This window comes from Hippocampus comes, unplaced genomic scaffold (genome assembly GCF_001891065.2).
Source record: "Hippocampus comes isolate QL1 unplaced genomic scaffold, H_comes_QL1_v1.1 scaffold39, whole genome shotgun sequence".
Classification (NCBI taxonomy): Eukaryota; Metazoa; Chordata; class Actinopteri; order Syngnathiformes; family Syngnathidae; genus Hippocampus; species Hippocampus comes.
Window position 1 is genome coordinate 57,897 of NW_017842054.1, and position 11,566 is coordinate 69,462.

Genomic DNA, 11,566 nt, shown 5'->3' on the forward strand with positions numbered 1-11,566 from the left:
AGATGGCGGCCGCCCCCGCCTCGGCCGCCGCCAAACGCGCCCTGGAGCCCGCGCAGCAGGACGCGCGCTACGCCTGCCAGCACTGCGGCATGACCTTCAAGGGCAGCAGGTCGGTCATTGCCTCCGCGAGCCGGTCGCGGAGGCATCCGTTCAGAATTCCTTTTGCGTTCCAGTCAATTGCACAATCGCTCTTCTGCCCCGTTGGCGACTGTCGCCCCTTTGCGGTTGTTTCTTTGCCGTCGATTCGCGAGGAGAGTAAAGCAAGGCGATCGCGGCCAAGAGGAGATGACGTTGCACTCGGCCGCCGCTCTCAAGCGGAGCGACCGCGAAAGCGACTCGGGGCCAAGGGAAGGCCAGCTCGTTTGACACAATCGGCCTTTCCCCTTTCTTGTGGCGAGACGGCAAATGCTTTTGACGTGTTGAAGAAGTTCTCTTCCGCCTGGGTTTCCCAAATCTTCCAATATCTATTCATTTATTTTGGTCAGTGACTGAGGATTAAACCAAAAAGTCAGGCGTTTAACACCGTGCGCGATGCGCCCCGACGATTTGAACACGGAGAGCGCCGCGCGCATGGAGATTGGTCCCTCCCAGGCACGTCGCCGCCCGTAATCTCCGAAAGAACGATGAGGAGCAGCCACTTGCGCGTGTGCGCTGATTGATGTAGCCTGCGTTTGTCCAAAGTGGAAAAATTGGCCAAGGTGAGGCAAGAAAAGACTTGCGGCCGTCCGGGAAAGCCGCTCCCGTGCGAAAGCGACGCGCGCCGGAGCCTTTCGCCATCGCGGTCGCGGCGGACAAAAACGGCCCGTTTGTCTTTGCGCGTGCCGGCCCGCCCGAGCTTTCTGACAAGTTTTGCTTCAAAGCGGCCGGCGAAGCGAAACGACCGCCCAACGGTTGCTTCCCTCTTGCCGGTCGGTTCTTGGAAGTCCGCGGCGGCGCTTTGCCGATCGACGCGCCTCTCCCTCTCGGCGGATTTGTCGCGGTCGCTTCGTCGCCCTGCGTTGTGACGATCGCTCGACAGATCCCCGCTTCGCGGGCGTCGCTGCCGCGCCGCTCATCCCGTCACGTCGGGCTGGCCGACAATTCCAGATCAAGACGTATCGCCTGAGTGACGGCGATAGAAAATGCCACGCTCGGTCGAGAGAAATCGAGGCGCAAATGGCGTTGGCGGCGCTCCTGAGGAGAAGCGCCTCCAATCGCGGATGGATGAAGAAAAAAACAATCGAGAATGACCGATATTGCCTGATAGGAACTACTCGTATTGCCAAACGTTTGTTTTTTCAGCCCCGTCACTGAGACCTCAGAAGGACGCCATCTTCCAAAGGCTCTTTATTGCATCTTTTGTCTTGATGGGTGAATTTTTCATGGCTGCGATCACTTCTTCTTCAAGGAGAACTCTTGGATGTTAAAAGCAAATGATCTTTTGTTTCTGCCGGTCCTTATTTGCAAAAGTTGCAAGAAATCGAAAGAAGGGGGGCGCATACATACATACATACATATGTGTCTCCACCAACATGAAGTGATGATGAAATCCGACTCCAAGTGTGTCCGTCCATCCGTTTCAGCGCTGCTTATCCTTGCGAGGGTCGCGGGGGGGTGCCGGAGCCCGTCCCGGCTGACTACAGGTGAAAGGCGGATTGCGCCCCTGAACCGGTCTCCAGCCGGTCGCGGGACACGCCCGGAGACCGACAAGCATTCACGCCCGCGCGGCGGGAGCCCGTCCCGTGCCGGATTTGAGTCTCGTCCTCCACAGAAGCAGTCAGACGATGCAAAATAAGCGGCAGGTTTTACTCTGGGAAAACTCCGACTCCCCTTTTTTTTTTTTTTGATGTCTGCTCGAGACCAAACCGGGAGCCGAATCCTCATCGGTCGATTTGACAAACCGTCCCGCTTGGGAAAGAGCCGCCCGACTCGCCTCCCCGGCGAGAGCGGTCACGCGCCGGCGCCTAACGCCCGCCGACTTGTTTGCGCTTCAGGATGCTGGGGAGTCACCTGCGGCTGCACGGCAAGAGGCGCATCCCCCCGTGCAACATCTGCGGGAAGGAGTTCAACCACAGTCAAGGGCAAGAAGGCCAAGCGGCGGAGGCAGCCGGTGGCCCCGCCCCACGCCGCCGATGACACGTTCTACGCCTGCCCGCAGTGCGAGATGAGCTTCCGCACCTCCGCGGCGCTCTCCAAGCATCAGGTGAGCCGGCCGGCCGACCTCGCGCCGTCTTTGCCGCTGGGAAACTTTCCACGGGACCCGACGGCGAGACGCGGCGGACGGGCGCTCTGTGCGGCCGCATGATGCTCCGCGCCCGCTGCGCGTCTTACGGAGCTCCGGCGAGCAGCTTTGTTAAAAAAAAAAAAAAAAGTCTTCGGCTACTTCGAAATCAAAGTTGGCTTCATTGAAGAGCAACAAATCTTTCCCCCGAATGGCGTGAAATGACTTCCCCAATGTTTGCAAAAAAAAAAAAAAAAAAAATGGAGTTCGGGTGAGAGTATTTCAAAAGAAACGAAAAAAAGTTGCAACTTGAGGAATGGCTAACCTCCAAAAGCAGTTGAGCTGAGATTGGTCGCGACCTGAGCCCGGAGTCGCCGTCATGTCGTTTTCAGCCAACGGACCAAAGCCGCTGCAATTCGTGCCGCTTCGTCCCCGTTCCGCAAAGGCGAGAGTCGGCACGATCCCCGTTGAGACCGGCGGGGCCGCACGACAAATGACCCACGAGAGAGACGATTGGCTTTCAAAGGGGGTGAATCTGGACAACTGCGCTTCAGGCGCACCTCACCTTTGCGCCGGCGCGCCGCAGGAAAGAAGTCGGGCGCGCCGGTGCCAAAAGCGAGCCCGGAGCTCACCCTCGCGCGGGCGGAACCTCGGAAAGAAAAGGCGGCCGCCCGGCGCAGACGGCGCCATCTGTGCCGGGCGCGACAAACACCCCCGTCCCTTTTGCGCGCGATTCCCGTGGAAAGTTTCCCCGGCGGCCGTCGGGCTCGGGGTCTGCCGAAGAACGGCCGTAAGTGTCGGGCGACTTTGCGACCGCGCAGGTGACGCACGTGAAGGAGCTTCTGGACAGCTACGCGCAACCCGGCAAGGAGAACGTGGCCGAGAGCTCGTCGGACCTGAAGATCCGCCTCAAGCTGTGCTCGCGTGACAAGCCCAACTTCTACACGCTGTGCAAAAAGAACCGGCGCCGCCGCCGGCACAGCCGCGCCAAGCCCGGCCCCGACGAGGACGAAGACGAAGACGAGGAGGACGCGGCCGGCGCCCCGCGGGCCCACGGCTGCGGTCTTTGCGGAAAACGTTTCAGCCACACCTCCAGCCTGGTGCGCCATCAGCTGAGCCACCAGGCGGCGGCGGCGGACGGCGGCGGCAAGCGAGCCAAGGCCAAGAGCAAGACCTTCACCTGCGCCGCCTGCAACAAGACCTTCATGCACTCGTCCAGTTTCTCGCGCCACAAGAAGGCGCACCTGGGCGCCGCCAAGAGGGCCGTCCTCGACGAGACGGCCCCCATCGAGTCGGACTCCGACTGAGTCCGCTCGGGCGCGACGGCAAGTGTACATAGCAGACGTGGTCAGAAGGCCGTCCGCCCGCCAGCGCCCCCTTTCCCGTCCCGGGAAGAACAGGACCTTTTTGTCTCTGCAAGATGAGCGAATTCAGGGCCGGGGAACCGGGCTTCCTTGCTTTCGCGCCCTCCCCGCTCCAACGCGCCCGATTCAAAGCGTCGGCGAGGCCCGAAACGATCGGAAACCGTCGAAGCGGGCGCGTTGGGGTCGGGAGGGCTGGAAAGCGGGCAGGAGAGGGCTCTCGAGGAAGCCCGGTTCCCGAGCCCCGATCTCATTGGATGGAGAACGTGACGGCCGCGGCCGTGTTTCCGCTCCTCACCTGCCCGCCTCCCCCTCCTCCTCCTCCTCCTCGCTTGTTCCGTTTGTTGAGTCCCATGTTGTGGAATGCATGCAGCCACTCGGCCATCTTTGTAGTTTTGACCGCGGAGGGAGCGCGGGGCGGCTGGCCGGCGTCTTTCGCGATTTGGAAAGCTATTTCAATGTCATTCGAGCAAGTGGAGACCCTTCCCTCGTTGTTCCCGTAGCAACGCCGGCATCGCCGCCATCAGCGGCGGCAAAGGGCAAAACTCCGCTTCCATTTCTTCCTCGCGTTTGAGGAAAAGGTTGGGCTTTTTATTGCCGCGGCCGCACAGCAACCGAGGCGCGGCGGCGTCTCGGTGACGTTGACAATTGTGCCGGACGTCCTGACTGAGTTTGTTTGAAAAAGAGAAAAATTGCTTGTCATTCACCTTTAGCCTCCATGTTGTATTGCATCAGTGTCGTGTTTGCTAATTAGCACAAAGCCTTGACGTGTTCATTTTGTAATAAATCTGGAAAATGAGGCCTTACTCTTCTTAAGTGTGTGCGCGCGCGCGCGTGTGTGTCTGTCTCTGTCTATGAATGATTGACACGTGCTTTGGGTCCCGGATCTAAGCACGACAGTCTCCGATTGGCTTTCGCTGCGGCAAGTTGCAGAATAATTCCAAATCCAATAGGAGGCGTGACATTGGGTCCGTTGAAGAGTCTTCCACTTGCACAGCTTGAACATGCATGGCCAAAAGTGTTTGTTTCACTCTCCCTTGAAAGTGGTTTGGGAGCAAAGTGTGTGTTCTGTGTTTGGCGTGAATTGTAAATAAAGGCAATTGGAATGACAAAGCCCAGGCCCGTGCTGTACAGCGTTTCAAAAGTGATTTGAACACAAGGGGGAAAGAGCCCAAAATTTCAAGCCATCCTTTGTTTGCTAATCTCAAAGCGAGTAGCTGATTGACAAATGTGCTGTCATGCAAACTATTTGGAAGAAGTGGCAGTCCATACCAGGAATGGATCCATTCTGTGTGTGTGTGTGTGTGTGTGTGCGTGTGTGTGCGCATATATATATATATATATATATATGCGCACACACACACACACTGTGTATAGAGAGTGAGTGTTTGCTTGGTTGCCTTTTGTGGACATGGAAACAACGCACCTGCAGCGTCATGCCTCCGTCGACGTGACTGACAGCTGCTTGTCCCGCCTCCCCGACCAACCCGCCCGAATGTTGACGGAAGCACGCGACAACCGGCCGGGGTCCGGTCGGTGACGGACTTGTCGCGCGACGTCTCGCCCGGTCCGAGACACAGAAGGATCTTCATCCGCTTTTCCGACAGCGCGACCGCCGTGAACGACAAATCGGCGCGTCGTTTGATTGGACGTCGCGAGAGCGCGCGCGCGCGCGCGCTCACGCTTACTCGCCGGCGCTGACGGGCAAAGCAAAAACGACCGAGGCGCTTGCGTGTCAATCATAATCTCTTTATATTTTGGGGGACTAAAATCTCTGGGAGACAACACAACACCACAAACGTTAGAAGGAACAAAGAAGCCATTGAAACTTAAAAACGTCTACACATTAACTTGCTCGTGTGAGTGGGGGTGTGTGCTGCACAAGTTTGGAAAGGTTCCATGTCAACTCGAATAACAACTGAACGTGACTATGTTCGTCTATTACCTTTGTGAAGTGCTTATTTACATGTGTGTCTGAGAGAGGGGGGGAGTGTACGCGCGTGTGTGCGTGTGCGTGTGTGTGTGTGTGTGTGTGTGCGCGTGCGTGCGTCACTACAAAAGTTAAAAAAAACAACACGATTCCATGTTGTACAAGAAGTGAAGATGATGTTGGGTGGCACCATGTTTGCGACGTGTTTCTTTATCCAGCGTGTTAGTGAGCAAGGGCGCTCGCTCCGTCTCACGCTTGGCCTTCCTGGTCGCCCTCCTGGACGTGGTTGGACTTGCCCAGCGTCTTGATTTTGGCCAGCGTCTCCACCAGCGTCTCCTTGACGCTCTTTTCCAGCAGCCAGCCTTCGCTCTCGCATTCAGGGTTCTCGGGGTCGCTCATGGTCTCCAGAGCGGTGCTCAGGTACTTCAGGCCTGCCATGTCTGCACACTGCATCGCGTGCGCACGCCACACACACACACACACACACACACAGAGGTAATGGGGAAGGAAGTGTTGAGAGAACAGCATTGGACATTCGATCGGCTATCGAGTGACTTGAGGCTTTTGTTTGCGGTGCATCGAGGCCATCGGGAAAGCTGATCTGGACACGGGAAGTGGGATTAAAGCTTCCAGAATAGTCCCTGATCCTCAGCGGCAGTCTTTTGATCCACTTGAACGTTTCCCTAACGACTTATCGCTGATCGGCCCTCCGCTCGTTTGGACCGAGGCAGGCGCGTGCCAGAGTTCCGGCGCGGGGGGCTCACCTGCAGCAGGACGGTGGCGGCGACGAGCACGCCGACGCCGGTCATCAGGCCGCTGAAGTAGGAGAAGAGGGCCTCGCGGCAGCCCCGCGTCCAAATGTTGAGTTCCTCGACGCGGTGGTCGTAGTCGTAGTGGGCCGAGTTGTTGGTCAGGTGGTGCTGGATGCAAGGCCGAGGCGATCCCGGATTACAGCAGCTGAACGGGACGCTGTCCATCAGGAACTTGCCGTCCACGTTGCTCAGCACGCGACTGCAACGTCAAGGCCGGCGCACGTCATCGCTCGCGTATGGCTTTGGGCCTTCCGTTCCGATATGTCCGAGCCATTGTTTAGACCAAAGTGGCGCTTCGCCGCCGTCTTTGGAAACCTTCGGGGGCGGACCGAGAAGGCCCGCCTCCCTTCGGGCGGCTCGCGCGGTTGCCGCCGGCCGGATCCCGAGAGCTCCTCGATCCGTATTTGTTCTCCAGTCGATCGCGTGGGTCAGTCGCCGCGCGTCTGTGCGATTTGACCACGCGCCGTCTTCAAAGCGGCTCGCCGGCTTTGACAATAGCCTTCAACAAAGGCGCGCTTTGTTTCTGCTGTCCTGCGGAGGCGAGCGCGGCGCGACGCGCGTGCCTCTGGAGGCTCCAAATCCATCGTGGCTCGCGGTGGCGTGACGCGAGCTCGCGTACAAGGCGGCCCTTGGGGAGCGCCCGGCAGGGAGCTCGCGGCCGCTCCCCGCCGGGTGGCTGCCGTTTACGTTTCTTTCCCCCCCCCCCTCATGTGAAACTCAAATATCGCAAAAGCCGGAGGGGGCTCGGACGCGAGCCGCGCATCCGGTTTCAAGATAGGGCGCCAAGGTCGCGCGGAGCGGAAGCGCCTCGCTCCGACGCGAGCGGGGTTTCTGGTTTTTGGTTCGCGCGAGAGCGCGGCGCGACGTCATCGACCTTGCCGTGTCGGAAAAGATCACGCGCTGGCAGGCAGATTAAAGGTTTAGGAAGAACTCTCACCCGGTAATCCCCCCTCATCCCCAGCCGACCCGGTTCCCGTCAGCTCTCGGACGGCCCCCCCGCGCGTGCGAAGACGGAACGGCTTGGGCGGGACTCACTCTTTGACTTGGCCGTCGCTCATGTCCAGGTAGCGGTTGCTGATCCACTGGACCTCGAACCAGTCGCGGAAGTTGACGTTCCCGCAGCAGCGGAACTCGATCTGCGTCAAGTCCAGCGTGCGCTTCATGAAGCAGCGGCCCGGCGTGTCGGTGTCCTTGTAGAAGCGGATGCTGTTCTTCAGGCCGCGGGACAGCGTCAGGTAGACGGCGAACTGCAGGAGGAAGCAGAGCAGCGCCAGCAGCAGCAGCAGCGCGTTGAAGGCGCAGCACAGCAGCAGGAACCTCCTCAGGCCGGGCTTCCACTTGGAGTACTTGAGCGGGTCCAGCGAGTCGTGGCACACTTTGCCGCCGAAGGCGTTGAGCGCGCAGGCCAGCAGCCCCGCCAGGATCAGCAGGTTGGGCAGCAGGTGGCTCTCGCTCTGGTCCATCAGCTCGCTGCGCTTGCGCAGCTCCACCTTGAAGAAGACGCCCAGGCCCAGGAGGAGCGCGCCGGCCGCGACCGACAGCCAGTAGAGGATCCACAGGCCCTGGGCCAGCTTGACCCGCTTCTGCAGGTCGAACTTGACGGGCAGGAAGGGCATCTTGAGCTCGCAACGTGCCGCCGCCGCCGCCTGCGTCAGGCCGGGCCACGGTGGGCCGGGGGGGCTCCCATCGCGCGCGGCCGCACCTCACCTCACCTAGCGGGTCCTCGGGCGCAAACAGTTTGGCGCGGCTGCGATCCAGGCGCAAAGTGAACCGCGCCGGCCCCTAAGCCACCAAGCCAATTAGCTGAGCCCATCAGCGGGCTTATGGGAATTGGGGGCGGGGCGGGGCGGGGCGCCATCACGCGCAGGAAAGCCGCCGTCAAGCTCGGCGATTGAGAGATCAACGGGGGGGGGGCAAAGGGTCCAATTTCACTCCCTTTGTCCGAAAAAACTTTTTGTTTTTTTTCTCCGTGGCAAACGTCCCTTTGCGGGATGTGCGCAAAAGCGCCAAACGGAGGTCGCGGCAAGTTCCAAAGCGGGTCGCGAGTTTCTTTGGCAAAGTCCAGTCAAGCGAGTCGGACGGTTTCGCCCCGTTCCAAGCGGAACGGATCGTGGCGCGGAGCGGTCCGCCAAAACCTGCCCAATTCCGAATCAACAATGAACACCAAGCACGAGATCAAATGCTCGCATCGATACGTTGGTTGTTTTTCTCTTTGGGTTTGTTTTTTTTACAGCTCCCAGCGTAACACCGTCGCCATGGCGACAAATAGCGACACGTCGCGTTTGTAATCTTCGTTTTGATGAAGGACTTGCATCGTTTTTTGGTCCGCTTGGGTCTTCCAAATGTGACTTTGTGCGAATGGGCGGCCGAGAGGCCTCCCCTCATTTCCGACCTTGAAGAAGGGCTCGCTCGCTCGCTCGCTCGCTCGGCTTGACGCAAACATTCGCTACCTTCCCAAACACTCGCGAGGCTCCGGCGCCGAGACATTTTCTTGCGCCTTCACAACTCCAAAAAGGCAAAGGCGCTCGGAAAATAAGCGCACGCGTTGCTCAAGTACTTTGGCGTTCATTCCTTCTTTGCTCCGTGGCGTGTTTTGCGCGCCAAGGCGAATGGCGAAGCGCTTGCGCGTGTTTTTGTTTGTGTTTGTGTGTTTTCTTTCCTTCTTCCTCCTTTCATTGGAATACGCTGCCCGATATTGTCTCCGCGACCCTCTGCGAGTGTGTGAAATTGGGAAAGGGGCCGGCGGGGGCTGCGGCCGGAGTGGGCTTTCCTTTCCTTTCCTTTCCTTTCCATCCACGCGGTGGCGCTCGTTGGCACCCTCCCGTTTCTGCCTCGCCTGCACCTCCGGCAAGAGCGAGAAGCCACTCGCGGACAATTTGGGATTTTTTTTTTCCCTCCCGTTTTTGTTGAGGATGTGATCAAGAGATTTCTGCTTTGTTAAGCTCGAAGAAGAAGATTTGCTCGGGGGCGCCTGTTTGTCGCTCGTCAACCGCCGCTTTTCTGTTGAGCTTCTTTCGGCGAGTCTTGCCGCCGACGCCACTGAGCGACGAGTTCCTCAAAGTTTTCAGGAGGCGGAGGAAACTCTTAAAAACAACCCCCCCCCAAAAAAAAAAAAAAAACAAACCCAAAAACAAACCCAGACGACTTTCTCGCCGTCTTCTTGACAGCAAAAGCCACCAACAGTTGGCGCAGTCGTTCCTCGGAACCAGAGGTGAGTCGGACCACGTTTTGTGCCCTTTCCTTGACGTTCTTGTTTGGAGCTCGCTTCGCTAAGGTTAGCTGCTTCCGGTGAGCTGGAAACAAAGTCGGCTTGACCAGAATAATCGGCGGCTCCTCCTCATCGCAAGTTGGATTCGTGTAGCGCCGCTCGACCGCAACGAACGCGTGGCTTCAAACAATAGACGAGCCGCGTTCCTTCTTCATTTGAAACGGCTGTTGACGTTTGATTTCTGTTGTGTTTGGACAAATGTCATGACGACAAAACTCGTGGCCAAAAGTTGTCCTCGCAGAAAGAAAGAAAAAGAGAGAACGGGTCGCCCGGCGCATCGTTGCCGCGGTTTTGCTCCGCATCTTGACAGCGAGTCGATTCGGGCCAGCCGGCGTCGCCCGTCCCGAGACTTTAGAATCAGGAAGGTCGAGGCGTCATCAAATTGCGCAATAGAATTTGCGTTTCGTGGTCGTCAAGTGTTTGTTGGAATGTTCCCTTTCATTCTTGTTGAATAGTTCCAAGCCAGGACAGAATTTGGGGAAAGTTTCCTGCTGAAGAGAAAATGCCGTCCACCCATTTTGTCAACCGCTGTCTCCTCACGAGGGTCGCGGGGCGTGCTGGAGCCTAGCCCAGCTCTCTTCGGGCAGTTTTCCCCAAATATTGTCTGTATGGATTTGTTTTGCTTCAAATGCACAGCAACCCCCCCCCCCCCCCCCGGGGCTGTTTTTAAAATACAAAACAAAAATTCGATTTAAAAAAAATCCCCCTTCATTGCAATTCTTTTCTGGATTTTAAACTTCAACGAGTTGTTGAAGATGCTCGCTCCACAACAAATGTTGTTCAGCGAAAGCACTTCTTTGTCGAGCGCAATGTGTGTTCAGGGAGCGCAACGCAAAAGGAAACCGATTCTCCCCTCCAGCGCGCTTCTTTTCCGGTGTCAACTGAAAAATGAGGGGGGGCTGGGAGGGAGGTGCCCTTTGCAGTTTCCCGTGAGGTGGTGGGGGGTCGGGGGGGTTCAAGTCCGCTTCCGCACCAAATCTTCACCGCCAATCTCTGCCATCGCCAAGTTTCTACCTTGACGAAACCTTTGGGCTCTGAATCCTTTTTTGCCGCTAAATGTTGCTCTTCACGCGCATGTTTGTATTGCAGATGTATTATTATCGCTACGACAACGCCGAGGTCCGCTGCTGCTACAAATACCTCATGTTTACATACAACGTCACCTTTTGGGTGAGTTTCTTCTTCCTCTTGTGGCCGGCGCCGGAAGTGTTGTCACGCACATTCCGTCAGGCTTGAAGCGGTCCTGCCCGCGCGCGTCCTTGAAAGCGGAACGGCCGCTGAAACGAAGCGCCGCCGCCGAAGCTAAGCGAAGCTCGCGCTGTGTGTGTGTGTGTGTGTGTGTGTGTGTGTGTTGCAGCTGGCCGGCGTGGTCTTCATCGCGGTGGCTTTTTGGGCGTGGAGCGAAAAGGTGAAAGGCGAAAGCCAAGCCGGACGCCGGGCCGGCCCCGAGCCTCGGGCGCGGCTCAGCCTTTTTGTCTTTGTTCCTCAGGGGGTCCTGCTGGACCTGGCGCAGGTCACCCGTCTGCGAGGTTTGGACCCGGTGTGGTTGCTGCTGCTGGCGGGCGCCGTCACCTTCGTCCTGGGCTTTGCCGGATGCGTGGGAGCGCTCCGAGAAAACATCTGCCTGCTCAAGTTCGTACGTGCAAACAAAGTCGCGGGAAGGCCGACGCGACGCGGAACGTAGCCGCGGCGGCGTTTGCGCCCTCGCTCGTCCGAGCGCGGACTCGTGCCGGACGGGCGAACGGCCCCTCGCGCGCGGCGAGGGGCCTAAACCATCGAGACGGACGGATCCCCCGATGCGCACGCGTTCCAAACCATTGCGTTGTGTTCTGGGTGCCCGGCGGTCAGTTTTGCGGCATGATCGGCGTGATCTTCCTGGCGGAGCTGGCGGTGGCCGTGCTGGCCGTGCTTTTTCAGAGCCAGGTGCGAGAATGGATCAACGGCTTCTTCCTGGCCAACGTCAAAGCGTACCGGGACGACATCGACCTGCAGAAC

The 11,566-nt window shown here is 58.3% G+C and overlaps 3 protein-coding genes across 3 annotated transcripts in view; 2 read left to right on the plus strand and 1 right to left on the minus strand.

Moving 5' to 3' along the window:
- Positions 1 to 2,054: 2,054 nt before the first annotated feature.
- Positions 2,055 to 4,367, plus strand: LOC109510019 (zinc finger protein 563). Its single transcript, XM_019860003.1, has 2 exons — positions 2,055 to 2,182; positions 3,022 to 4,367. The coding sequence occupies exons 1-2, from the start codon at positions 2,144 to 2,146 to the stop codon at positions 3,505 to 3,507; spliced, it is 525 nt and encodes a 174-aa protein (XP_019715562.1). The 5' UTR covers positions 2,055 to 2,143; the 3' UTR covers positions 3,508 to 4,367.
- A 1,239-nt stretch (positions 4,368 to 5,606) lies between these two features.
- Positions 5,607 to 8,199, minus strand: prph2b (peripherin 2b (retinal degeneration, slow)). Its single transcript, XM_019859997.1, has 3 exons — positions 7,339 to 8,199; positions 6,256 to 6,502; positions 5,607 to 5,938 (listed from the first exon to the last, which is right to left on the minus strand). Exons 1-3 carry the CDS (start codon positions 7,917 to 7,919, stop codon positions 5,741 to 5,743), a joined length of 1,026 nt encoding a protein of 341 aa, XP_019715556.1. The 5' UTR covers positions 7,920 to 8,199; the 3' UTR covers positions 5,607 to 5,740.
- Positions 8,200 to 9,159: 960 nt separating this feature from the next.
- The window catches only part of tspan14 (tetraspanin 14), a 3,557-nt gene continuing 1,150 nt past the window's right edge, over positions 9,160 to 11,566 (plus strand). Inside the window, exons 1-5 of the mRNA XM_019860001.1 lie at positions 9,160 to 9,514; positions 10,661 to 10,741; positions 10,929 to 10,979; positions 11,061 to 11,207; positions 11,420 to 11,566. The exon at positions 11,420 to 11,566 is cut by the window's right edge and continues 159 nt beyond it. Of these exons, the coding sequence (XP_019715560.1) occupies positions 10,661 to 10,741; positions 10,929 to 10,979; positions 11,061 to 11,207; positions 11,420 to 11,566 (426 nt within the window). The 5' untranslated portion in view covers positions 9,160 to 9,514. The remainder of the gene's footprint in view (positions 9,515 to 10,660; positions 10,742 to 10,928; positions 10,980 to 11,060; positions 11,208 to 11,419) is intronic.

Bases quoted from the DNA above. Each gene is read 5' to 3' on its own strand.
- LOC109510019 (XM_019860003.1), top strand. From the start codon at position 2,144: ATGAGCTTCCGCACCTCCGCGGCGCTCTCCAAGCATCAG. The intron at 2,183-3,021 runs GTGAGCCGGCCG...GCGACCGCGCAG, and splicing joins CGGCGCTCTCCAAGCATCAG to GTGACGCACGTGAAGGAGCT.
- prph2b (XM_019859997.1), bottom strand. From the start codon at position 7,919: ATGCCCTTCCTGCCCGTCAAGTTCGACCTGCAGAAGCGGGTCAAGCTG. The intron at 6,503-7,338 runs GTGAGTCCCGCC...TTGACGTTGCAG, and splicing joins AGCGACGGCCAAGTCAAAGA to TCGCGTGCTGAGCAACGTGG. The intron at 5,939-6,255 runs GTGAGCCCCCCG...CACGCGATGCAG, and splicing joins CCGCCACCGTCCTGCTGCAG to TGTGCAGACATGGCAGGCCT.